This window comes from Crocodylus porosus, unplaced genomic scaffold, assembly GCF_001723895.1.
Source record: "Crocodylus porosus isolate Cpor-Errol unplaced genomic scaffold, CroPor_comp1, whole genome shotgun sequence".
Lineage (NCBI taxonomy): Eukaryota > Metazoa > Chordata > Crocodylia > Crocodylidae > Crocodylus > Crocodylus porosus.
The window spans coordinates 23,355,689-23,383,134 of record NW_017728921.1 but is presented as its reverse complement, the minus strand read 5'-3'; the positions used below and the strand labels follow the sequence as shown (position 1 = coordinate 23,383,134).

General features: G+C 49.0%; 1 protein-coding gene across 1 annotated transcript; it reads left to right on the top strand.

Annotated features, from left to right (window-relative positions):
* Positions 1-27,020, top strand: SEC14L2 (SEC14 like lipid binding 2). Its single transcript, XM_019539266.1, has 12 exons — positions 1-220; positions 6,982-7,057; positions 11,369-11,412; positions 12,075-12,134; positions 12,935-13,123; positions 13,818-13,913; positions 15,571-15,631; positions 16,140-16,223; positions 18,923-19,029; positions 20,546-20,685; positions 21,134-21,303; positions 22,508-27,020. Exons 1-12 carry the CDS (start codon positions 167-169, stop codon positions 22,654-22,656), a joined length of 1,230 nt encoding a protein of 409 aa, XP_019394811.1. The 5' UTR covers positions 1-166; the 3' UTR covers positions 22,657-27,020.
* Positions 27,021-27,446: the final 426 nt, after the last annotated feature.

The window sequence follows — 27,446 nt, the reverse complement described above, 5'->3', positions numbered from 1 at the left end:
CAGTGCCCTCTCCTTCCTGCAGAACTGGTTCTTGCTTGCCTGCAACTGCTCCAGAGGCATCCCCTTTAAGAGGCGGTGCTTGCAGCCTAGCCCTGAAACATCCAGTTTGTGCAGGGCAGATTAGCTTGCAGACAGAAGCCAGCAGCTAATCAGCAGTGGAGAGACCATGAGTGGAAGAGTTGGGGATCTGAGCCCAAAGCAGGCAGAGGCACTAGACAAGGTGAGATCTGGCATGGAGGGTTGCTGTCTTTCAGCAATGCTGTTGTTTCTGTCATAGCATTTCTCTGAAAAACTGTCCTCACACGGGAAAGAGGGGAGAGGCAGCGTCTTCTCATTTTTCTCCTCAACTGTTCTGTTTGTGAGACGCTGGGATGCTGCAGTGATGGGGACTGCATCGGTTCCTCAGCAGGGGCAGGTATTGGGGGGGAGGGAGGGACAGGAAGAAGAGGTGTCCATGTCACCAAGCTGCCAGGAAAGCTTTTTCCCTGATGTCACCTGCAGGCTGCAGATTTCAGTTTAAAATTTCCCTGCACACAGCTTTTTGTGGCATGGCCCTGTGGGGCTTCTCCCATACCCCAGGAACTTGACAGCAGCGTGAGGTTTTAGTACATGGAGCACCCTGGCAGGTGATTCATAAAGAAACCTCCTGTGAGAATCTGTGGCTGCTGATTAGCAGAGGTGATGCTGGAAAAGCACTAGGCAGCTCATGGGAGTATGATCACGCTGGCTGTCTCAGCACTGCCAAGTCTTTAATGAGCTCCCACTCGCCCGTGCAAGCTAGCTTCTGGGCGAATGTAGATAGCGCATCTCCCACCCCCCTGAGATGTGCAGTGTGGGGGGGAAAGGGAACCCAATCTAATGTGTCATCCAGAAGTGGTGGAGCTGGCATCTCAACTGGGGAATGTGGTTGCCTGGAGACTAGCAGAAGGAACTGGACACAAAGGGGAGCATTCATGGCCCGTGTCTGGTGGACGAATCTCGGGGAGACAGGTGCCTTGCAGGCTGATTAGCTTGGTGATTGTTCCTTAAGCAGCTTCTGAATTTAAAAGGCGAACAGCAAATGGCTGCAGGTCTTTGCTGTACACAGCACCATTACCCTCTTCCCCATGATGACTCCTGCAAAGAGACTGGGGTTGGAGTAGCTTGGGAGCCCCAATAGCCAGACCCACTCCCTGCAGTGTCTGTAGCCATGTCTACATAGTAAAACTAATGTGCCTGTCGCTCAGCCATAGCAGTTCTCCTACTTGAAGCACCCCAAGATGCAGCCACGCTATTCCCAACTTCAGGGGCTTTAATCATGTAGAGCAGGCATAGCTTCAACGCCATAAGCAGCACTGTCTGTTTGAGCGCACCGTGGTAAGTGTATTATGTAAACATGGCCTCTGACTCCAAGGCTGAAGTAGTCTTAGCTCAGTCAAGCTCTCAGCTAAGGTTTCTTTCCTTTGAGAGGGAGGATTGCACTAGAATAGCTTGGAGCACATGCACAACCAATACTCCTACACTACAGCACCTCTTGCTGGAAGAGGCCAGGATGGGAAGCTTCTCCTGACTTCCCCATCCCCTGGTTCTGTGCTAATCCCTGCTATACCAGGCAGCAGGAGGGGGTTTGACTTCTTCCTCTTTTGGATGGTTCTTTGTATCCATTTGTCCTCTCTTTTATCAGCGCCCTGCGCTTCTCTCCCTTTAAACCTTAAACATTGCTTGCTTCCTTCCTTTACCCCTTTTCTCCCTCCCTGGCCCAACAAACCTTTTCTTTCCTTCTCTGTCCAGAGTGAGTGCAAGTGCTGTAACAAGTGTGAATCACCTAGTAGCAATCTGGTAGCAGTTTTACTTAAACTTATATCAGTAGAAATGATACCCAGAGTCAAGGTGAAGAACCAGGCCCCACTGCATTTAAAGGGTACATGGGTGTTTAAATAGACTATAAGGAGTACACAGAATATAATGAGTAAAGATAACCTTGTGGGCAGGACAGGACACATGTGCTTTCCCCTTTTTGTCACAGATTCCTCACAGGTATTCCAATGAATCACTTCACCTCCAGGCTTCTCTCTCCCCATTTATAACATAGGAACAACTATATTTCTCTTTCCAGGGGAACTGCAGGAAGTTCATTAGTGTTTGGAGAGTACTGATGCAACCAGCTGTTAATGGTTCTAGTTTGCATCTCATTAGCTTGTTTTGATGACACCTTACTTGAAAACCCGTTTTGTCAGTTTTAATGTACCTTCAAGTTAAAAGAAAGAGAAGGATGTTGGCTGGCAGGGAAACCTGCCTTCCTGCATTTAAAGTAATGATCATTCAGGTACAAATCCAGGGCCTGCTATCTGCCTATAAAGTAAGCAAAGCCAAGTGATAGTCACTTTTGAGCAAGAATAGATTCAACATCTCCACTAAAGACTTGTTGATTATCAATCATTATCACCTAGAAACAGCATGCAGAGGCAACCAACTGCTTTTCCCCCTGAAATGAGAGGTTATCAAATCTAGGTTCACTGGATTCACAGGACTGTTGCAGCCTATATGAAAAGGATTGTTTCTGGTGTTAGATGCCAGGAGCACAAATCTTACCCCATGCAGAATGATTAACTATTCTGCAAAGGAGCAAGGGGCATTTCATACCTCCTTGGACTCATATCAGTGCTTATACAAGGGGCAGAGGAAATTCAAGCCTAATATTTATTTCTACATGCTGTTCAGTTGGCTTTGACATTATACTGAAGTCCAGTAGAATAGTGTTTCCCAAACTGAGACACCTCCTCCCTCCTGGGAGGGCATGAAAGGTTCCTGGGGAAGTACCTGCGAATCACGGCCATTGGCAGCAACCCCCTACTTTAGCCACTGTAATGCCCCCCTGCTTCAGCCACCACTTATCCTTGCTGGCAATTGCCACTGATAGCTGGAGGGCAGGGAAGCAGAGACAATGGCCAAGAGAATTGGTAGTGAGAGAAGTGGTGATGGCAGCTGAAATAGGGGGCATGAGAATGCCTGATTTTCCTACAGTGGGGCATAAAATCACAAGGTTTGAGAAACAGTAGTAGAACATAGGCCCCACCAGATGGTCTCATACCTGAGGTCCATCTTGTCTAGTGCCTGTCTTTGACAGCAGCTAGGACTGTGTACTTCAGATGAAACTGTAAAAACCCACCAAATATAAGCAAGAAGACCACATTTGCAAAGGTCCAGGTCATGAGCTCTGAGATGTGGGTCCGTTTTGTAGAGATACTGGGCACATGTATCTTCCTATGATTTCAGCTTAAGTGGTGGTCACTCAAAATCTGTCTTTGAATCAAGCACTCCAAAATCAGTTTAAAAAAACTGGTTATTTGGGAATAACAAGTCAAAATGGAGGCTTCCTTATCTTGTCAACCACAAATGTGTGTCTTTATGGTTATGCCCTGATGCATGAGGCTTTATCACTTTTATACACTTTATTCTATGTAGTACAGCTGCAGTATTTCATATCATCCTTGGAGATATATTTTACCTTCTGTAAAACTACCTACCAAACTTTGTACCATACTGTGTGGCAATGAAATAGGGGATCAATTGTACATTTAAAGATTATTTCCTCCTATTAGTTCTAAATGTGTTACTTTTTTCCTTCACAAGGGGTCCCCTTGTTCTTATGTTAGAGGAGAACTAAGGAGATATTTTGGATGGATAGTCAGTTTAGAGGCATTTGTATCATAAGCACAGTATAGGCAGTTTTGCACAGCAGGAAGTGCTTTCATATGCTTTGCAGAGGGTTTGACCTGATGTTTAGTTTCATGTGTGACATGTTTGATACAGAATAACACAGAAGGGAAGGGTGTTTGTTGAGAACAGATTTTTGGAATCTCTCCTGCCCTGCTTCCCACACAGGTTGCTGGACTCTTATCTTTTCTTGGGTTTGTACATTGCTTTGTGGTGTTGTTCTCAATGTGAATAAATTAATCCTGGGTTTAACCACACATAATTTCAGGTCATGTTAATCTAATCAACTTTCATTAAGGAGGGAAGGACCTTGACTGATATGTCACTGGGAGATGTGCACCATCCATTACCTTATCACAGCTGAAGCACCTGGATTTTGGTGTAGGGGGAGAGGGGATAGTCAGGCTTCCTTTAGGCTCAGGGTTCCTGCAATTTGCACAACTGTCACCTGTGAGCAGTTTCTCCCCAGCTCTTCACAGTGGCACAGACTCTTTGTGCTGTGCATACCACTGATCCAAAACCAGCTATCTTTGAGACTGATGCCAGGGGGTGCTCCTGTAGCAGTTTCCAGCCATTAGCTCCTTCCTTTTCATATCCCAAACACAGATCCACTCTGCATTGCTTATTATGAGCCTTGCTGACCCAAGGAGAGAAACACCCCCTCAAGCATGAATCTTCTAAGTGCCTGTGTGCCCTTCTCAGATCCCCTGAAGGCTCCCTTCAGTAACCCGAACCACTCTAATTTAGAGTTTAGACTACCTATGGTTACTCCTAAACGGGTAGTCTTTACCTCAGGCTTACCTTCTAGGACTGGTCCATGTCTCTTCTAGTGCAGCCATGCCAGATGGAAGTGAGCAGCACAAGCCTTCCCTCCCACAGGTGGACACTGGGCCGGGCCTTCTCAGCAAAGCTTCCAGAGCATCCTTCTCCCTGGGTCCCCTTCCAGCACTGTCCAAAGGCCAGCCTGGCTAATTGGCCTGGTGTACTGGGGGTCTCTAATGGACTTTGTGGCATCTTTGGCTCCTCTCCCTTCTGGGATTCTAGGAAGGTTGTATGGTGGTTTATTCTGGACTGAGACCTATGGGGGTGACTGCAAGTTTGGTGGGAAAGTGCAGGCAGAGAGGGAGTGTTTCCTTCAGGAACCCTGAACCTGAGAGTTCTCAGACTTTGAGTTGGGCTCATCTCCAGGAGACATCTGCTGCACAGCCAGACCCTCCCACACTCAAGATCCCGCATTTCTCTTTGTCCTGGACTTTGCTATCTGCACTGTCCCAGAGGAGTACAGCTTTCTGTGAGTACATCTGCACCGCAGTCGGGAAATGTGATTACAATGTAGGAAGGGACACCCAGTATAACTTTAATCAAGCTAGTGCCAGTAGCAGTGAAGGATGGACTTCAGCTGTTGAGCATGTACTCAGGATCCTGGCTGGGTTTATGCAGTGCACTCGACTTCTTTGCTTGGGTACGCTGCCATCATACTCAAGATAACAAGATGAAAGCTAATCCTGCTGTGTCTACACAAGCAGCAGTCACACCTCTAGTTGTAATGTACCCATGTGGCCATGGTGACCAGATGGAGCTGCAGTCCCTCATTCTCTTTCTGTATTCCTGCATGCAGTCCAAGGGAGAGAAGTGTGCCTGCAAATTGACTTTGCACGCTCCTTATTTCAGGGCAGTCACGACCTACCCAGTCTCTAGTGTCGATTAAACCAGCCTCGTGGGGCAATAGTAAAAGGCCAGGAGGAAAAAGATCAACTACATGATCTGACCTCTTGGGTAACACACGCTGCAGAACTCGGTGCTCTGGCCATGGCTTTTACACTGGCTGGGAAGCTCCCTTATGCAAGAGACATCCCCAGGGGCAGGTTAATGACCCCTTTGCTCTGCCAGCTAAAAGATCCCTAGTACAGCAGGGTAACAGTCTCTGAAGGATCCAGGACTTGGACTAGCTCCTGGCTTTGTAGACTGGAGCCAGGCCTTGAACTGTTACCAGAAAATGGCAATCCACTAGCTCAGTGGTTCCCAATCTGTGGTATGCGTACCACCAGTGGTACGCAAACAACCTGTTAGTGGTACGTGTTAACAGATTTATTATAATTACTTTATATGACAGAAATTTGCTGGTGGTATTTAAGGTTGTATCATTTTAAATTGGTGGTGTGCAATCTGTCAGAGTTTGGGAACTGCTGCACTAAATCAATGAAATGCTCAACCCCCCTCCCCCTGCCACACCCCCAGGCATCACAGTCCAGTCTGCAGGACACTGTAATCCCCACAGAGGTTATAGAGCTGAAACATTAACACCCAGGTATGGAGAAGGGAGTGCCCATCCCAGGAGTCAGGGGGCTGGGGAGAGTAGGCACCATAGGCAATTGTGTTAGTTAGGCTGCAGTATGGGGGAGGAAGGAATGGAAGTAATACCAATTTAGGAGTCACAAGATGGAAATGGGCAAAGGACCCTCTCGAAAAGCAATGAGCTCTCATGGCTCCAGAAGCCTCTGAAGGGAGATGGTGTGAGAGCGCCCCGGGACATGTTATTCTAGACTGGAGAGAGCATAATGCTGTGTTGAGCTCAGGAACATGGGACTCAGTGGATTGCTTCTACCTCTGCAGTGCCTTTGCTTGTGGCATGATCTCTAGGGAGAGGGAGGTTGCATATTGCCTTGGTGAAAACCTCTGTCACACGCGCACTCCATTGTTCTGCCTCTGATCCAGGGTGTGATGTGAAAGGGATACTGGAATTGGAAAGGTCCCTTCTTGGCTCCTCTGGTTGACATTCAGGTGCTCACAATGTGGGACTGAGAGCAGTCGCTTCTCTGCTGGCCCCATGAGCACGCCCCAGTGGGGTGCTGGGAGAGGAAATGAGAGAGAAGGGACGGGCATGGGTGAACTGCCCTGCTCAGAATAGTCACTTCCTGACTTCCAGCCTTGTCAGCTGAGGGAACATTAAACAGCTGGGAGAGCGGTCAGGTTTGTGGGAGGTCCTGCTTTGACTGATGTGTATATGTAGGGCCTAGCTATGCCCAGATTTCTTGGAGAAGTGCTGTGTGCACTCCCTGTCCTCATTTATGTCCCACATCAGGCTGAATTGTAGGTCTGGAATCATCACTGGGAATCCTAGGATCCTGAATGAGGGGACATATAATGACAGGGGTTGGGTGAAAATCTCTGAGTCTGAACTGAGACAGGTCTGGGACACTGAGGTGCCTGGGAAATGGATTTAGAGGGTATTCTTGGCTAATGCTCGCCACTCTGACACTGTCCTTTCTCCTCTTCTCTCCTCAGTTCCGTGAGAACATCAAGGACGTGCTGCCCTCCCTCCCTTATCAAGATGACTGTTACCTTTTGCGATGGCTTCGAGGTGAGAATGGGGACCGGGGGAGGTGGGAAAGAAAACAGGGCTGGAGGGGGCATGGAGATAGCCTCCCATGCCTTGAGGAGCCCAAAAGGATGGAGCGGTGGAGAGATGCCCCTGATGAGTACTCCATGGGGAGTGGAAGGCTCTGGGAAGTTCGGAAAAGTCCCTCAAAGCAATAGCTGGCATTGGACGGTATTTGCCTTAGAGCTAAGAGACAGTGAGGCAGCACCAGACCCAAACTAGCTTGTCCAGAGGGGGAAGGCGGGTTGGATTTATGTGAGTTGCTTTCCCAGCTTTAAATTGGAGAACAAAGAGCAATGAAAATCCCACAGGTGGGAGGACAGAACAGGTAGTGCAGCTGGATTAGAGGCTGCCAACAGGTGGAGGGTTTCTGGTGTCCACTTGCAAAGGGAAGTGGTTCAGGTGTGGGAACTGGATTGGGAGGCATGAGGGAAGAAACCACCCCTTTGTTGGGGCAGGTCAGGCTGAGAACATCTGTGGTGTTGGGTTACGCAGACTCCTTCAGGATGAATGCCATGGAGGTTTCTGTGGCTGTATGGATTGGCCATGGAGCTATGGCCTGGGAGTGCCCTGCTGCAGGGAGCTTGGAGCTGATCAAGCTAAATTCTTGGCGACACGAGAGGGCTGGATGCCTTGTTTTTCCAGAGCCAGCCTGCTTTATTTATCTACTCATGAGGCTGTCTGGCTTTCTGAGCATCTATCTGTACATGAAGCTTTATGACCTTGCTCCTGTTCTTATATGGAGCTTCAGTCCCACGGAAGGGAAGCCCCAGTTCTGATCCTGTCTGTGGGGCACCAAGAGGACACCCCAGAGCTAGAGCTGACCAGGAAAAAAACTACCAGAATCTGGATGGCAGTTATGGTGTCTTTGCCTCCTAGGAACAAAGAGCAGCAGTGACAGGGTTGATGTGGGGCCAATACCTGTGGGAGAAGAGCAGGGGGATTGGGCCTGGGCTGTGATCCCACATGTCTCTGCAAAGAATGCTGTGCTGGCTCAAAGGGCTTTTGCATCTGAAACACCTTTCCCCGCCTCACCCCACCCCAGCATCTGATAGTATCTTCTCCTCAAAGCAGCACTGCAGGGAGGCTGCAAGGGATTGTAATGATGGGACTACATCAGAGCAACAAAGGGCCTTATCTCTGCTCCAGGGGATACAGTGTACTGTGAGCTCGTTTATCAGAAGAACTCCCTCACTTGCACTTTCTCCCTCCTATCTGGTTTGGAAAGTCCAAAATTCACAGCAGTGTCTGGGTGTGACCCAGGAACATTTCCAACCACACTTCTGCTAAGTGGATTCAGAGTGACTGGGACCAGAAACACCAGTTCAGACTCCCACACCTTACACAAGTCTCAGAACTAGGATCCATGTATCCAGTATACCTAGTGTCTGTGCTGGAGTTACCTGACGCAAGGGCTGATTTTTCGATGGCAGTGAGAGCTAGCAGGTGCCTGTTTCCCACTGACTTGCCTGCCCACCCTTCCTGCCTTTGCTTTCCTTCCTGTCGTCTTTATGTTTCCAGGCTTTCACTCCAACAGGCCACTGAGGTAGTCCAAAGCCTGCACTGAGTGCTTGAAGCTAGGAACCTACATACATGGAAAAATCACTCAATGGTGTCATTGAAAAGGGGGCAGAGCACTTCCAGGTTGAGCAATTAAAGTCTTTGGCCCAATCCTAAAATCCCACTGGGGATCCATTTGGATACAAGTATTTCCTACCAGTGAGCATCTATTAGAGTGGATCCAGTCTGCCGAGGACGTGAGCCAAGGAGTTCATGTTGTAGCAGGTCATAGTCTTACATCAGGGGGTCCCGTTGTCCATCCCTGGCATAGCGACTGGGGTGGCAGATGTCACATTCATAGTCCTTCCGTGTAGCTCAAACCATGTCATTGTGGCTTTAAGAGCACTAGAAAATGCTGCACTGCTAGTCCTAGGCCCCTACACCTTTGTTGCTGATTCTAAGAGTTTTTTAAAAAATTACACGTTTTCTTAAAAACCAGGAGATTTTTAAATATATTTCAGGTCAGTTTTATTTGTCTTTTGTGTCATGTTTTAATATTTCAAGCCCACTTCCTTTCTATTAATGAAAGCAGATTTCCATCTATTCACATGACTCCAGCAGCTAGGACTTGAACATAAACCCCCAATTATCATATGGTTCCTGGTAAAAGTCACAGGAGTTGGCAGTTGGCAGCACTGCTCTGGGGAACAACTCTGTGGATTTGAGTAGGTTGTCTCCATGTTTGTCTTAGGTCAGATTCCTCCACTTGATCTTGCCCAGAAGACTCTCCTTGTCAGGCTCTAAAAAGAAGTTAAGAGCTCAGATTGGAGAAGGGGCGAGTAAAAGCGCACTTGATGATAAAGCTGCCAGGGCCCTCTGATAGCCCCAGAATTCTTGGACCTTGAGCTACTGAAGGAGAAAGGGATGTCTTGTAGGGCCACTGAGCTAAGTTGAGATGAATGCACTCAAAGGCCACAGACCCTTCCTTCCCTCCAATATGACTGTGGTTTGACTCAGGTCTTCTTCCCAATGAACCCATCATGGTGCTAGTTGGAGATGGTTTCCTTGAAACAAAATTCTCAAATTCATAGAGAAATCATCCTTTACGTCCAGTTACCTGTTAGCGGATAATTCTGTGAAACCCTGTATCACCCTTATTCTTCAAAACTCACGACTAAATATTAACTAATTTGGCCTCACACATGCTCCTAATGTGGGAATCAGGACCCTCCTTGGTTCTGTTCCTGACTCAGGCCTGTCTGACCTCGCTTCTCTGTGCCTCAGTTTCACTTCTGTAGAATGGGGACTGCTAATACCTTGCACCCAGCAGAGGTACTCTGCACTTAACTAGCAAATATTTTTGGAATGTTTTGAGGGTGTGACGTGTTACATTTACGCATTTCACCTCAGCTATTGTGATTAAGATCCAAACGGAGATCCAGCCCATTCTCAGATTAAATCCCATGCAGATTCAGGGAGTTGGGGTAGCATTATGTAACATTTCTACTATGGTAACATCTGGAGGATGCCAGTCATGTCAGCTTCTATTGTGCAAGGTACCGACAAACAGAATAAATGACTGTCTCTGCCCCTAGATGCTTGCATCTGGAGAGAGCTCATTCCTAGGCATGGGTGGGTCTCTGGGTCCCCAGCCTCAAGAGTGAAATGAGTTTTTCTAGAACTCAGCAAGAGCCATATAAGCCACTGTTACTACAGCTGCAAAAAATTATTGCAAATCAGCCAAGTGGGCAATCGAGACATGACTAGGAGCAGGGCAGAGGGCTGGATTGAACTGGCCACTTTAGAACATTTTTCTCATTTTTTTTTCTTTTGTAATTTGAAAGCCAAGGCCTATGAGGTCCTAGCAAGCAGTTTCTTAATCAGTCACTTAAGCACAAAGGGAAATGGCATTGTATTTGCCATAGCATACATCCTCCATGTGATGAAATCTTACTGCAGCAGCTTAGAAATGGCCCTGCCTTTTCCTTGTACACATCAGACCTGACTTCCACAGCAGAGGAAAGCTCTGTGCATCTTTTCTCTCTGGTTGGCCCTTCCTCTAGTAGGGGAAGGAGCCCAAGTCTGGTCTGTCCTCCATATAAGCAATGCAACTGTCCACTCCATGGTACAAGGACAGTTTCACTGGAGACCTTCAGGCTGCATTCTTACAAATGTTGCTGATTTTACTGCACCTGTAGAATGGGAACAACAAGGGGGTTTCAATTTCAGGTGCATTCTTATCATCATTACTTTTCTATCACATTCATACCTAATGTTCATATAGCATTTTTCATTAAATCAGTACATTATCCTTATTTTATACATGAGGAAACTAAGGTGCAGAGAAGAGTGGTGACTGGCCCAAGCTTACTCAAAAGGCCAGTGTTTGAACCCCAGTTTGGTGTGCTATCCACCAGGCCACATTCCTGCATTGTTATCAGGTCTGACACCTGGATATGACCTCTGTGCAATGAGCCAGGTGCTCTCAGCTCAGCTCCCAATGTGTGGGTATTCACATAAAATAAACTATTAGCCCCCTTGGTGCCATTTGGTCCCATTAGTGGTGGCCTGAGCTGAGAAGCCTTGGATCAAATCGACTCCTAGTGATTGATCCCACTGGTTCGGAGGCAAGGAGCCCTGGCAAAGCAGAGTAGGATAGCTTTGCCCTGCTGATGCCATGTATACCTGCCTCCAGTGCTATTGAACCAGCACTAATTCTATGGAGCACAACTTTTAGAAGGGCATTGCAGGAATAAGTTTTGTGCTGAGCATAATCTCCATGTTCTGTTGCAGCCCGCTGTTTTGACCTGCAGAAATCTGAGGGCATGCTCCGCAAGGTGAGAAATTCCTTTACAGTCCCTGCTGCTTTCCACCTCCCCCCTGCTTCTCACAGTCCACATGTTTCCCAGCATATGCCTTGCTGACCCACATTCCCGAACAGGATCAGAGCATGCTCTATTCCTGCAGTCATCCATAAATCTGTCCAGTGCCCCTATAATACCTGGCCAGGTGCTGGAGCTTGCAGTCTGTCTCATGTAGGAAGACTTTAAGGTATCTGTATCATTGAACACTACTTATCTTTTATTTTATACCAACCTAGGTTCCCTCCCTGCCACCACTGCTTCATTTCCGGCAGCCCAACCTCCTATTCCAGCACTCCTCTTCTCATTGGTCTTGTTCATCATCTTGCTGTTTCACACCGAAATCCTCTCCCACTTCTGCTGATGCTCTCAGTCCTGCCTTGCAACCCCTTGTTGTCCTAGTCTGAGACCCTCTTAAGCAGAGGCTGTGAACTGTACATTGATCCTTATATATTTCACTCCTGTGTAGCTATCTGGCCCATACCTGGCTCCCCCTATATTGTACTGTACTCTCAGCTTTCGCTGAAAGTAAAAAAAATGGAGGTCCAGGCTTCTGTATTTCCTGACCCTGTTCTACCTGTGAGTGACCCAACCTGTTTCCCAAATTGTCAGCATCCCCCTTTGGTTTATTTTAACAGCACATTGAGGTGAGAAAGGTCATGGATGCTGACAACATTGAAAACTGGAAGGCCCCAGAGGTGAGTCTGCATTTCCTCTCTGCCTTTTGCCTCAGGGTCTCATCCCCTAGATCAGTGGATCTCAACCTTTTTTGCACTGGGACCCATTTGTGAACATCAATGGCCAGTCCTTACCCAGTGCCCCTCACTCCCAACCTGCCGCCCCCTGCTACCAGCCCCCCAGTGTGTGGGCAGAACGTGGGTGTGTGGAGCAAGGGGGGCCCCAAGCAGCCCATTGCAAGCTGGAACTCTGTCAGCCTGCAAGGGAAAAGTCACCGTTTCCCATGTTTTTCTCCTTCAAAGTAGAATCCATTTTTACAGTTTGTTTGTGACCCTTTCATATATTGTCACAACCCACTGTTGGATCACAGCCCACAGGTTGAGAAACACTGCCTTACATCACAGCCTGGGTTTCTGGGCCTGTTCTGGGTACAGCCCTAAAGCTATATCTGCACTTCTCCACTCTGGCAGCAGGAAGTTCAGGCAGTGACCAGCAGCAACTACTGCCATGTTGCAAAAGTACCTGCACATCTGTGTGCTGTGCTTGGAGATGTACCATTGCCAGAGCACTGGGGAAGGCACCAGCTGCTGAAAGGACCATGGCAACCCACTGAAGGCATGGGATTGTCTTTGCGACCCCTCACCTGGCTGCTGGGCAAAGGCAGGTGTAGTCATTGTGCTGGCCAAAGGGCAGTCACTGAGGAGCTCTGAGTTGAACACGCTGAACTTTTGTTGGCAAAACTTTGCTGTGTACACTAGGCCTGGACATGCCTCTGCGTAATTGAGGGGAGGGTCTCAGGGTATGTATCTGCTTTGAACAGGTGATTGAGAAGTACTTGTCTGGAGGCCAGTGTGGGTATGACCGGGATGGCTGCCCTGTTTGGTACGAGGTCATTGGGCCCCTGGATCCCAAAGGCTTGTTCTTCTCAGCTTCCAAGCAAGATTTGATCAAATACAAGTTTCGCGACTGCCAAAGGCTGCTGCAGGAGTGTGACAAGCAGAGCCAAAAGGTAAGAACCCTGCTGGCTTGTGAGTCATTATCATCTAGCTTCGAGGTCCTATTCCAGGGCAGGAACCGGGATTTTAGCTTGAATTCCAGTTCTAGAAAACTCCTAGCTAGGGGCTCTAGAGAAACCTGCCTCCCAACTTGGTTAGGTTGTGAGGACTTAGTCTAGGCTGATTTACAAGGATCCTTTTGCCCACCAACCACCGTGGAGAAAGAAGACAATAGCTGTTTAACAGCACACAGAAACCTGACATTATGCAGTGACCTGACAGAACCGCTCAAAGCAGGTTGTCAGGGTTGAAACTCTCGGTGGGAACCGGGGAGGCAGAAAGCACAGTATTGGCTAATTTGGAACATGACCAGGACTTTGAGCTCTGCCACCCCAGTCTTGCATAGACAACCGAGTGATCTCTAAAGGCCAACTGAAAGACGCAGGTCCTCTTGCTGTGTCCAATGTGGCCATGCTGGAGTGTGGAGCGTAGTTTCCTGTACTGAGTCACACATGCCACTTTCTGAGAATCAGGGCCCAGGTAAGTAAGTTGAAAGTGAAATGGAGAAAACAACACATCTCACAGCAAAAAGAGAGAGTTGTGTGTGTCCCTGTGATTGAGCCCTGCAGGTGACCAGGTCTGGGAAGAGTCACGAGGTGGCAGGAATGATGCCTGTTTGAATCTTCTCCGTGCTCCATTCTCTTCTAGCTGGGGAAGAAGGTTGAGATGGTCATGATGATCTTTGACTGTGAGGGGCTGAGCCTGAAGCATCTGTGGAAGCCAGCCATTGAAGCCTATGGAGAGGTGAGGACAGGGGGACACAAGCTCTGTTTACATGTTGCATGTTCACATCCTGCTTTGGTGATTTGGTGTGTGGATTAATTCACAGCATATGCTTTCAGACCAGCTCCTCTTCTAGCAATTTAAATGACAGGAAAGAGTGGCAAAAAATATCCTCCCTGCTTGTTTGTTAGTGAGAATATGTGATTGGGGATTCATTTCTCAGGAAGGAATCCAAAATGACTCTCGAAGATGATTTTGCTGTTGAGCAGGCCCTTTTATTGAGGATGTTACAGAATCATTTCTTACATTGCTGCTTTCACAGATATTGCACTAGGTGTTTGCAATGAAGGCATTTCTGGTTTTGAGTACTGGGTTAAAGAAACTGTTTGACTGTTTCCTGGAACTACTGGATTAAATAGTTTCAGAAGAAATTCCTGGAAAAATCAGTAGTTTGTCTTGTATATTAACTGTCCCATCTGAATTTTTAAGTTTAAGTGTCTGAGAGGCCAAGACATGGTTTCTTTGGTTGCATCTCTGAAATCCATGAAGTTTTAGGCAGTTTTGCCATATTACCAGATCTTACAATGTCATGGTATGTCGGCCATATTTGGTACTTTTTCAAGTCCCATCTCCTGGAGTCATGGGCATTATAAGAACCAGGCCTTTTATTTACAAAAAATAAAGGAAGTTCTGACCCTTATCATAAGGAAGACAAGTTCAAAATCACAAACTTTAAAGGCTTAAAATATCCAGAAAAAAATAAAAAAACCCCCCACTTGTATTATTATTGTTAAAAAATATCATGATTTTGATGTCCCTCTCATGGTAGTGGCTGACGTAAATTATAAACTGTTGAACTTTCTGACCAGGTCATACCAGTAGATCCAATACAAGAGGTTTTGAACAAGTATGTCCTTGTGTACTGACTAATCTCAAGCTTTCCAAAGACATAAGCTTTCCCCTCCCCCCCTCTCAAAATCATATAATTACTTTAGAAATCATGAGATCTAGTTTTCCTCCAAGGCTGTGTTATTAAGCATGAAAAGCTTTAATCCCATGGAGTTATTCTTTTGGAGGAAGAATTACCCTCTGTAAAAAGGACTAGTTCTTAGTGTCTAGGCATCCCATAAGACCATCTTCAGTTCCCATGTCCATTTTGTCAGTTGTGTTTATGTTTTAATGCCCTCTTAAATATCTAGGATCTGGGGCTCTTTGACACTCTGTCCCCAGCATGAGTCCCCATTCCTGAGAAACTGGGATTTGGATTGTTTGTTATAGACCTCTACTTGCATTCATTGCTGGGTTTGGGTCTTTGATTCTGTTGTTCTGTGTTCCTGACACAAGGTAGGACACTTGGAGTTCAGATTTGGTAGTGGAAGAGATGGAGTACTGCTGTTTAAAGCAAACAAACCAGCTGTCTCGTGTTGCAGAAGCCTTGGACCAAGTCAGAGGGGAAGCAGGGGGAGGGAAAGGGCTGACTGAAATCACTGAAGTCCTCTTGCAGCTCTCTCACTTTGAGTTGGGGGTGGGCTGGTGGAGCACCCTGGATTCATCTTCCTCTCTGTTCTGCACAGCCCCATATGTACTGATCAGACATATGGTACTGAGGTTTATGGGGGCTGTGGAGGGATCTTTTTCCACCTTGCCCCAACTGACTAAAACGTCTGTTGATTTTCAGTTCCTTGGCATGTTTGAGGAGAACTACCCTGAGACCCTGAAGCGCCTGTTTATCATTAAAGGTGGGTGTAACCCCATGCAGGACGTGCCTTGGGGACTGTGCCTTTCTGTGTGCAGGCATATGTGCATTTGCAGTCTCGTGTGGAACATAGACATGCACTTGAAGGGCACACAGACTCATCTGTGAGTCTGCCTCAGATGACAAAAATAAGGAAAAGTCATTCTGGGCATTGATTTGTGCAGACCCACTGGAAGATGCTGCATTTTTGCCACCACAGGCACAGATTTATTGGTCTGGCACCCAGGTGGTGAAGCACAGTTGATTATCTCCCAGCTGGAGATGCCATGGTTTAATCCAGGAGATGCACCACACTACTGACCATGAACTTTGTAGTTCTACCTGGCCACCTTCTCTCCGTTCTGTGGTGCAGCACTGGTGGTCCAGGCTAGAGATTGGGACAAGGATAAGTAAGGTTCCCAATAGGGGATGGCGCAGGAGGTAGTGGGCCAAATGTGGCATGGAGGATTTCTGGCCCATGTCACTACTTTCTCTTTGTGCCTCTTTTGTAGCTCCCAAGCTCTTTCCTGTGGCCTACAACCTTATCAAGCACTTCCTAAGTGAAGACACCCGCAAGAAGATTGTGGTCCTGGGAGGTGAGTTTATCTTCTCCCTCCGCTCTGTCCCTGTCCCCCACAGTGATCAGCAGGTAGAACCTACCCCTTTCCCAGAGCCTTCCTCTAAGGGGAGGTAATGTCCAGTCACCTAATCTCTGTCTGGCAGTGTGATGTCATAAAATGATTCCTATTGGCTAGTTGCAGCTCTAGCATCACTAGCTGCGATCTGGACTCTTCACACACACAACTGGAGATGGTCTGTACCCCAAAGAGCTTACAGTTTATATGAGAAAGACAGATGAAAGGAAGGACTATTCTCTCCATTGTATGGGCAGGGGACTGAGGCCCAGAGTGATGATGCAGATTATCCAAGGTCAGAGGTAGGCTCAAGTGCAGATCCTTGAGTCCTAGTCCAATGCCTAAGCAATAGGCCCATGATTCCTTCCCCTTCTGGTCTGGAAGCAGACTGTGGTCTGTCTTACTGTGTAGTAAGACATGATGTGATGTTGATTTTTGATGCATGTGAGAAGGGGCATATTGAGTCTTTACATTGGCAGGCTGGGGATAGGGAAGATCCTGGGCAGAAATGGTACAGTGGAGCTGAGAGCAAGAGACTGGGACTGTACTGACAGTGTTGTCTTCCCTATTTCACTAAAGTTCACTAGTAAAAGAGAGCAGCCCTGTGTCCCTCACTGTTCTCATTCCAGAAACCTGTGCCCTGGGGAAGGGGCTGTGTCCCATCAGCTCGCTCCCTGGTGGGAGCTGGATTTCAATCCCAGCCAGCATGCCAAACTGTGATGTCAGGTGGACACTGAAGCCAAGCACTCGAACTAGTGGTTCTTAACCTTCTTAGACTCAAGGCACATCTTGGAAAATGCCTCTTCTTAGTTTTCACTCATTTTTTGACTACAGAAAAATAATAGAGTATTTTTTCTGTTGCAAAGAACTCAGAAAGACCACAGCAGAGCAGAAAGTTTTTAAACACTATGGATTCCCTGTGAATCATGTCTGTACAGTTAACAGTTGTAACATTGTATTGTACCCTGAGGCACCTTGAAAGAATCTCAGAGCACCCCAGCATGCTGTGGCACCCTGGTTGGCAATCGCTGGCTCAGACCCAGAATAGCTATGGAGGCACAAAGTGCTTCTGCTGCCTGCAGCTATCATGGCCTTTAATTTTGTTTGTTCTGTGCAGCGGTTTTGCTGTCAATAGCACCCACTTGTCCCTGGAGAGTAACCACCAGGGCATTGCCCTTTGCCTGGAATGTACATTGCACTGGGAACAGTGTGGGGCTTAGATAGCATCAGCCAGGGACTTGCCTCTTCAATCTCAGCCTCTTGAGCTCTGGTGCTGGGCTTCTGCCAGCATTTACTCAGCTGCCAAAGGTTCGGACTTGTTCTTTTCATTCTGTTTGTTCCATTTCCCTCTGCTACTTCAATCCCATTGCAAGGTCCCACAAAAAAGGGAGTATTATTTTCCTGCAGATTTCCTTGCCTTGTCTCAGCAACTTGTATTAGTAGCAAAAGCATGTCTTAGGTACAAACCTGTCTTCACTAGGTCAACTGTTTTGTCCAGGAGTATTGTCATGCCCAACAGCTAGGGCTTGAATGCAGGGTGGGAGGATATAGTGCACTGTGAGGAAGTGACCACTATTTTCACCCACTTCCCCCAGCCCTCATCCTGAGGGTGCGGACAGATGTAACATCTGAAGTACTTCAAATGCCTCTGAAGTGCTTCAAAGGGGGAGCTGGACAGACACTCAAGCCCTTTGAAGTGCTCCAAAAATGGGGAAGTGCTCCAAAAGTGGCCTTGAAGGAAACAAGTACTACTTATAAATGCATCAAAATGAAACTCTTCCTGTTACTTTTGCATGCTGTTCAGAGCAAAACAGGACACTCCTGGGTCCTCCAGCATCCCACAGTGCTCTGCTCCCCCAATCTCCCAAGGGGGCAAGAGAAAGATCAGGACACAGTGTCAGTGAGTGCTCTCCAGTATGCTCTACTGCTGCTCTTCTGGAGCACCCCTGCTGTAGGTGGGTCCCTAACCCACCTACAGAAACCAAGAGGCAAGATATAGAGACTGAAACCTGAAGAGCAGGAATCCTGGTTCTGGTGGGGGGACATGGGGCCTCTGGTCTGGTTCTTGCTGGAAGTAGTCCAGAAAAACAGAGGCAGAGTGGACAGTAGAGTGCTCACAGTCATCAACTTCACTGTCTTCCCTTCCCTTCCCAGAGCAAGAGGGGGAGAGCAGAGCCCCAAGGAGACCAAGGCCCCAGAGCTACATTGACAGTTCATTATTCCCACAGTCCCTTGGAGGGTGGGATTGGAGCTTCCACAGCCCACTGCCATGCCCCTGGCTGGAGCGCATGCAGCTCTGGTGACTTTGAAGCACTCCAGTGGGAGTGCAGGGGTGGGCAGGAGTTAAAGGGGAGCCACAGGACTTCTGTGGCTTCCTGGCTGAGCATCTGTCCATGGCTGAAATGCTCCATTTTTGGAGGGCTTCAAATGTTAACCTGTCCCTACCTTAGAAGTGCTCTGGGAAACCTATCTCACTTCACACTTCTGATCCCAGCACAGCAGTGTCCTTGTATCCCAATACTCCAGCTCTTCAATCACAGAGCACCCTTCCTAGATGACTAGATGATCTCTGAAGGTCCCTTCCAGCCCTACTTTTCTGTGGTTCTGTGATGCTGTGATTCCTACTCCTGTAAGTTGGTTGCTTCTCTCTCTCCTGTTAGCAAACTGGAAGGAAGTCTTGCAAAAGTACATCGACCATGAGGAGATCCCTGTGGAGTTTGGAGGAACTCGTACAGACCCAGATGGAAACCCCAAGTGTGAGAGCAAGGTATGGTGATGTTACCAAAAACCCAGTACCATTTGATCTTTTAAGAGACAAGAGTACAGCTTGTCTATGATCAGGACTCCTTTGCAAGTTTAGACACAGAATTCAGGGACAATTTGCAATTCCCTTAATGAGTACTCTTTTTGTAAACCAAATCAAGATACAATCACATTTCCCAATGATCCTCCATTCCCTCTTAGCAGGCCATGTATTACTACCACCTAAGCCAGAAAAAGAGGGAAAAGACAGATCTGTAACCCAACCTTTTATTGATTATATCCCAAAGCATAAGAATAAGCACTTGTCTCTATGTAGCTGCTTGTAACAGCACAATACAGATTCTCACCTATACCACTTGGGGGAGATGCAGGACAGAGGAGGATGGTGGCATGCAGGCTGGCAGCAGGTTGTCTTGAATTTGCTGAGATCTTCTCCAGATTTCTCCTGTTTACACCCAACTTTTATATGTGGTTTATTTAAATAAATATTCTGATTGGTGTTACTCAGATTTCTTTGTTTCACTGAGACTTCAGGAACTGGATTGAACCAGTTTTCCCATGGATTTGGAAGATGCCAATTAGCTGGGGTCTGTGTCCTTGTGAATAGTATATTTCTGAGAGAGAGGACTTCTTATCTCTTTCCCTCACCATCTAGCAATGCAGCTTGCCATATTCAGGGGTGTACTTGGTAGCCGTGTTGGTCTGAGACAAAAAGACATACAAAAAACTAGAACTCTTGGTTCCAAAATAATACCTTTTATTAAACCAACTTGCCATATTCTGTTTCTTTTAGTTTGCTGACTAGGCCCATTGTAATATCTGCAAAGGTTCACTGTGGAACAGGATTTGTGGCCTGCTTTAGCCACACTTCTGTAACTTAGCAGAAGTCCTTTGAAAGTGGCCAAGGTTCACAACAGGTTAACAAAGACATAGTACTATTGCAATAGGATTCTAGCTGACTATGTACAACTCAATTAGTATCAAACAGCAAAACATCAGTTGTTACTTTTAGCTGCTGTTATACACTTTTTTCAAAAAGCAGTTTTTCATTCCTGACCTAGTCTAATATTAGTGGCTTGATAAACAAATTCTTACTCTACTTTCCGAGGCTACTGCTTATGAGTTAAATGCAAGCTTATAAATTGTTGATTGTATACCAGCTTAAGCATATATCATTCATGACTCAGGCTTTTGCTAGGTTCATAGTCTGCACCTGTCAATGTGCTCTGTCAGTTACTGACCACGTCCACAGTCTACAGTGACACTGTCCTGAATGCTGTGCCCCTCACTTGTGCATTGGAGTGGCAGACAGCTGGTTTCTAGCTGGAAGTGCAACTCCCTGACCAGACAGTTACAGAAAGGCTCCGATACTGGCAAGATCAAAGATACTGTCTAGCAATCAGCAACCAGGGGATCTAACGGGCAGAGGCAAAGGTATCTAATGGCAGCAGAGGGAAAGGAGGAGGGCAGCAAGTGGGCTAAGATCTTGTGATCAAAGCCCGTGTCTTGCCTTGTTCCAGATCAACTATGGCGGTGATATCCCCAAGAAGTATTATGTGCGGAACCAGGTGACGCAGAAGTATGAGCACTCGGTGGTGGTGAACAGGGGCTCCTCCCACCAGGTGGAGTACGAGATCCTCTTCCCAGGCTGTGTCCTCAGGTAGGGAGAGCTGGCTTGGAGCAGCCAGACCTCATGGAACTGAGCTACCAGCAATGCTGGGGCTCAGAAAAGAAATGTGTGGGACTTTCTCCAGGGGAGCTGTTAAGAGTGACAGTGTGAGGGCAAATGAGAGTGTAGGAGAGGTAGAAGTGGGTTGAGGCCTGAGCCTGACCAAACACATGTGCATGTACAAGGTCCAGGATTAACCAGGTGCAGATCAGACCAACTGCTTAGGAGTGATGTTGAGGTCAGGATGAGCCCCGCTGATTGCGGGGGGATGTTGTGGGGGAGTGATTATGGGTGGGTTAGACCCCTGTGCAAGTGGGTTGGGGATACCCAGGTCTGGATCAGCTCAGCTGGTTGCAGGGTGATATTGAGATGCAGGGACAGGGACCCTAGGGGCACTACAGAAGCCCTGTGCAGCTGAAGCCCATGTGCCTCCCTGCAGGTGGCAGTTCATGTCAGATGGGTCCGACGTGGGCTTTGGGGTCTATCTGAAGACTAAAATTGGAGAACGGCAGCGTGCTGGTGACATGACAGAAGTGCACCCCACCCAGCGTTACAATGCACACATGGTGCCTGAGGACGGCTCCCTCACCTGCTCCACACCTGGTGTCTGTAAGTGGCTCTCTTACCCTGGCTGTGGGAGCTGTCCCACTTCTCAGCAGCAGCAGCATCCTTCCTGAATCTGCCCAAACAAGGTGTCTGGGGCTCAGAGTGCCTTGCCTCTCCCCTCCCAGGGCACACAATGGAAAGAAACAGAGAAAAAAATGTGTTACTTTTACATCAGGGCACTGAGCTTCCCTCCTATGGTGAGTGTCCTGGACAGCTGGAAATATCACCCTGCATGCTGGGTTCTGCCCTGTACATACCCAGGCCCCATTCTGAGCCTGGCTGAACAGGTGCTGTGCTCACAAGATAGTGTTAGCACCACTTGACACAGGCTCAGGAAGGAAAGGCTGGCTTTGCAAGGATGAAGCTGGATGTCTAAATCTGACTAACCCTAAAGACCAGATCCAATTGTGTACGACAGGGATTCTCAACCAGGGGTATGAGGGAAGGTCCTAGGGGGTACGTGGCAGTGGCACAGAGAAGTGGGGGCACTTCTGGTTTTGCCACCAGCGCTTCTGGTTTTGCCGCTGGTGTTTCAGGTTTCGCTGCTGTGCATGGAGGACACACCCCAATCCTTCCCCCCTCTTCGCTGATCAGCCTCCGGGAAACTGCCTGCCCCACCACTGCTCATTGACCGGCTGGGAGACTCCCTGCTTCTCAACCTGCCGCCAGGGGTAAACCAACCAAAAAAGGTTGAAAACCCCTGGTGTACAAGATAGCAAACACTGCACTCCCGAACCTGCCAGATCTTTGTATCTGCCATGTAACAAACCTAGCCAGTCAAACCCAAAACCCCATCCTTGTATCTTGCAGCTCTGCAGGATTTCTAGAAGCAACTTGGTGGAACCCATTCTCCAATGCAGGGCAATTTCAGACTTCTGAAACATTTATGTACTCTCTGTAAATGGCTAGGTGCAAAACAGGACTATGGAACTATTTAATTACAATTTGTAGCTTATTCAGGCCACTTCAGTCTGCTTAGTCCTTCTCCCTGAGCTTCATTCCCCACCCCCCCCAGCCATCAGAGGCCAAAATAATCATACACAAAATGGATTTGGTTCCATGGAGCCAGGATCAGCCAGGCACTGACATGAATAGACACAGCCTGGCGTGGGGGCAGTGCTGGGCAGACTCAAAGCAGCTCCCTTGGAACGCAGGATTTCGCCTTCACCCTGCACGGTTACTAACTCCCCTGTCTTCCTCTCTGCAGATGTGCTGCGGTTTGACAACACCTACAGCTACCTCCACGCCAAGAAGGTCAGCTACACAGTAGAAGTCCTGCTGCCAGACAAGAAATCAGAAGAACAGATCGAGCAGCTGGGAGAGAAGATAAATGAGGTGGCCCTGAACAATGCCTAGTTATGACTGCCCATAAAGACCCACTTCCCTCTCTCTGATTCCCAACCCTGTTCCCAGTCCTCTCCCTATAAGAAAACCATTGCTTTCCCCAGACCCACCCGGCCAGTTTCTATTAAGAACTGGGATGGGAGCCATTCTCTAGAGAACTTTTGCCAGGGGCCATTAGAACATGCAGCAGCTTCTCTGGAGTGCTCCTTTGCCCTGCGTGAGCTGGGTAGGTCTTGGTTTGGTTAGGTACAAGGGGTTGTTTGCAGAGAATGGGGAATGGGCTTTGCAGTGATGCAGGCTCCCCATCTCTGCCTTGGAGCTACATAGAATGAACCTACTGGAGCCTCTACCAGTGTGAGGGCAGCCTCTTCATGGCCATTATTTCTGATCTTGCTCTCTGTCCCCAGACTAGTGCCAGGTCAGGTTGCCAATCCACTGAGTAACTGTCAGGTTACCCAGTCCCTTAGAGGAAGCCTGATCTTTAAGCATCTAGGCTAGGTAGGGGTGCTGAAGTCATGGGAGGCATTCAGGAAGGAAGCCATTTGTTTTAAATTTAGGTTCCACCCCCCAGTAGGAGGATCCTACTTTATGCACTTGGCTGAGCTGAAAATAGGGGCATGAGCAGGCAGGAGTGTGTCAGAGGCATCTCTCCTCCAGTAGAATGAAGTGTAAGAGGTGAGAGATGACTGCAGCAGCAAGTCTCTGTGGGTACCTCTGTGCTGCGGTCTGGAAGGGTGAGTGCAGCATGTACTGACATACCCAATCTGGCTTTAGTCTAGGAAGCTCAGATACTGGTAGCAGTGAAGCTCCAGTGCCCTGTAGGCTGTACAAGCCCAAGTGAGACTCAGGTAGCTGGCTAACACTAAAGTCTGCGGCATCGTGTCATCACTAATGTTAGTACCTGAGATAACTAGAGTAAAGCCAGCCGAGGTGGGCTGCACTCACACCTCTGTGCATGGTGAAAACACCCCCGGGGTGGCAGTTCTGCTGGTCCATGCCAACACAGATGTCTGCTAGAGGGCAGAAGGCCTCTCCTCTCACCTCACTCCAGCTTGTCTGAGTAATTCACTGCCATGCTCATTAACATTTGTATTTAACATTCCCTAAGAACATGAGAGCATCCCAGAAGCCAGCACTACATACCCTCTCTCTTTATGGCCCAGTTGGTCCCAAGATAAGATTTGTGAGGGGCTGGATAAAGTCTAGTCAGCTGGAAGGGAGTTGGGCAGCCTAAAAAGAGGGGTGGTCAAGAAAAGCACAACAGAGTGGGAGTGCAGGAGCACAGAGCCCAAACATAGAGGGAGACAGTTTGTGGAATAATGGCTTATTTGGCCTGTGTCCCCCTTTGTGTCACAGCAGCTACACATGAGAATTTACTTTACACCCCCTGTTCCATACACTTACGATTGCTGGCCATAAGCACACAGGCCCCTGAGCTTCTAGGGGGCCTGGACACTTGGAGGATAACTTGATCTCCTGCCATGTACCTCCATCCCCAGTAAGAAGCCTACCTTCTGCTTGGGACCCTACAAATTATAAGTCAGAATTCTTTTTCCCACATGACACCCCAACTCTACTGGCTCCCCGAGGAAAAGACAGGGGCTCCCTTTGCTAGAGCAGTTATGTGCAATACGACTCTGTGCTGGTTGGGAACACAGCCCACCTGGCTGACTTGCACATCCCCCTCACCTGCCTGACTGGAGCTCCAGTTGTAGGAGAGAAGAACCTGGAGACCAGGTAGAGACAAACCTATGCAGGGGCATTAAGAGTCAACTGGGAAGCAGATGATATGCCGTCTTAGTCGTGCAACTGGAACAGATGGAAATGTCCAAGGCAAGAGCCTGCTGCTCACCACTACCAGCAAGCCAGCTGTAGCAGGGAACCAAGATGGGTCATCTGTGAAAAGCAGCTGGGTGACTTGCATGCAGTTTGCACAGTATGTTCTGGGATCCCCATGAGACACAGGAAAATGGCCAGTTCAAACCAAATGCAGAACAGATCACAGAGAGACGTAAGGAAGGGATTATTGCCTTGCCCGGTTCTGGCTTTTCTAGGATGCCTCTAGATGATCCAAGCAGTGTGAAGTGGGAAAGCACTGACTGTAATGGGGGAGCAGGTAGATTTCATGAAAGACAAATTCAGCTCATGCTGAGAACAAGTCCTGAAGCAGCAGTGCTTTTGCAGATCCCTGGAAATGATGCGGCACTTCTTGTTCTTTGGTTCCGACGTCACAGATAATCAGAGGAAAATAGTGATCACATGTACTGGCCCACACTGTAGGGCTACACGGCCTAGACTGTATCACCTGGTCTGTGCCTGGCCTTGACCATCCTTGGGGGCTATATGAAGGATACAACCTGATGGATCAGTCTGTCCGTGCGAGCGGGAAGTGTGTCTGCTACTCATGGGTAGGGAGTCAACGGATGAGACCTGCACCCACCTTGTCACTGTGGGGTGCTGCCCCCCCATCCCCTGCTTCTCTGTGTGGGGGCAGCAGCTTCGTGGCTGGACCAGGCTGCCCATGCTGGGACCAGGGCCCACAGGGGTGGCTACCACTGCTGAGGCTTTGGCGCAGGTGCAGGGGTCCACGCAGCAGCCGGAACATGAGCGGGCACTGCACAACGGTCCCCCCATGTGGAGGTGCCTGGCATGTCCCCCCCTCCCCCCACCTGCCGTAACAGGGCTGGGACAAGCCACAGACACCTTTACTCGGGGCAGAAGCAGCATGGTGCGGGGCCGGGCAGCACTGCAGGCTGGGCCCCTCGAGCTGGGGTGGGCCCAGGGGAGCGGAGAGTTGTGGTTCTGCCTCACTGCCCTGGAGCCACTACCTGGCGCCCCAGCAGGAAGCAGCATGGCGTTGTGCAGCCGTGCGTGTGCCCAGCAGCGCAGTCCACCCTGCCCTGCTCTGCCAGGACATAGGGGAGCAGAGGCCTCTGGTGGGAAACAAGGGAGTGGAGCGAGCACCAGAGGGCCCGTGGGCTGCTCAGGCCAATCTCAGAGCAGAGATCCTGGCCTTCTGGGATGGTGGCGAGTGGCAGGGGTTGGCGTGGTGTAGAGCATGGTGCTCAGCTTCTGCCCCACAGAGCTGTAAGGCCAGTACTGCATGGCCTCCGGCCCACAGAGCTGTGAGGCCTGGCCTGTGGCTCCCAGGGCTGCCCAGTCAGTGCTGCCGCCATGCCCTGCTGCCCAGTGCCCAGCCCTGGGGGCACAGGTACAGGCGCTGAGCAGTGCAGGTACAGGCGCCAGGCAGTGCAGCCCCACGAGCCAAGGCTGCTGGTGCCCGGGCTGAGCTGCAGACCTGGCAGGACCTGGGCTGTAGCTCGAGCCCACAGGTGGGTTGGCCGGTGGCCTCAGCATTGCCAGGTCTTAAATATGAAATTATTATGAATTTTATTTATATTGCTGGCTGTGATTGCCAGTGAGTGAGAACTGGGTCATCAGAGTTTAAGCATTTCTTTATTTCAAGGCAAGTGGTTATAAGAAAGGGCCAACAGCAAACCCGAAAGTTGGCTAAGACTCTCTGAGAGTGACTCAGGTTTTGCATAGGCTGCATCAATTAGCTGCTTCAAAAATTCTGGTACATTTTGAACACTTGTACTATTATTGATTGTACATCGTACAACAGTTGAAATTGTCATACAACTATGACAATTAATGTACACCTGGCAACACTGGGCAGGCCAGGCCTGTGCTAGTCGCCCAGCCCACAGGACAGGAGGCAGCACCACTCCTCTGCAGGAGTCCAGGGAGGTTGCCAGGGGCTACAGTGTCTCCAGGACAAAGGTCATGATTGTTGCAGAGGTTGGCAACTTTATAGCAAGTCAGCTACATCACCCACAGCTTAGTCTGAAAGCTGGCTGTGCCCTTACTGCCCCACGCTGCTGCAGTGCGGCCCACATCCCCTGGCTTCATTAGTCAGGCAGCAAAATCAGAAATCAGGAAATGCCAGAATTGTAGTTGCCTATAAATCTTTGTTCAGCTCACCTGTGCCTGTATGTGACAGTCTTTAACCACACGCTCATGGGCTAGAAAATGTATTGTCTCCCAAGGTCACTTTCAAAAATAGCTGGATGGTTTGGGCTGCAACTGGGAAAAAAAAAAGGCCTCGCCAGAAATTTGGCATTGGAAATTTCAGCCCAAACAGTTCTAAGTGCTGAAAATAAGGCCATCTAGCGGGAAGTAGCAGGTGGCATTGACTCCAGGAGGTGCCAGTGCTGTGTGTGGGGTTGGTTGCCTTTACAAAACAGCCGGTAGATTACGGATCTGCTCTGCTGTTGCAACAGCACTGCCTAATGGGAGACCCGAGGTCACAGGGACAGCAACTGGGAAGAAGAAAACCTGTAACCTCTCAATAAAGCCATTTCTGGAACCATTTCTTCAGGTGTCGTGGTGTAACTCCTGCAGCCTGCTGCCTTGGGACTTGGCCAAAAGGACGTGTGGCCAGTGACCTGTTGCGGGCATGAGCCCAGCACGATGCCGGCTGGCATGTCTCCTGGAGGGCGGACTGGAGGCGCCTGTGTGGTTCCCCGGGGTGCGATTGGCCCGTGCCGCTGGAGCCGCTGGTGAAGGCAGGATTGACGCAGACCCCTGGCTGCCCCTGGGCTGTGTCCAGATCGGGGACATGGGGGGCTGCCGTGACCCCTCTCTCTGTCCAGTGAACAATTCCCACCTCAGCAACAGCACGGGCACGGGCACCGGCACGGGCACCCCTGGTGCCTGCAGACCCCGCCGGAGCGGGCTGCCGCAGGGCGGCGGCCGCTTCTCGCGCACGAGTCCCCGCCCGCCGCGGGGGGGCGCCGTGC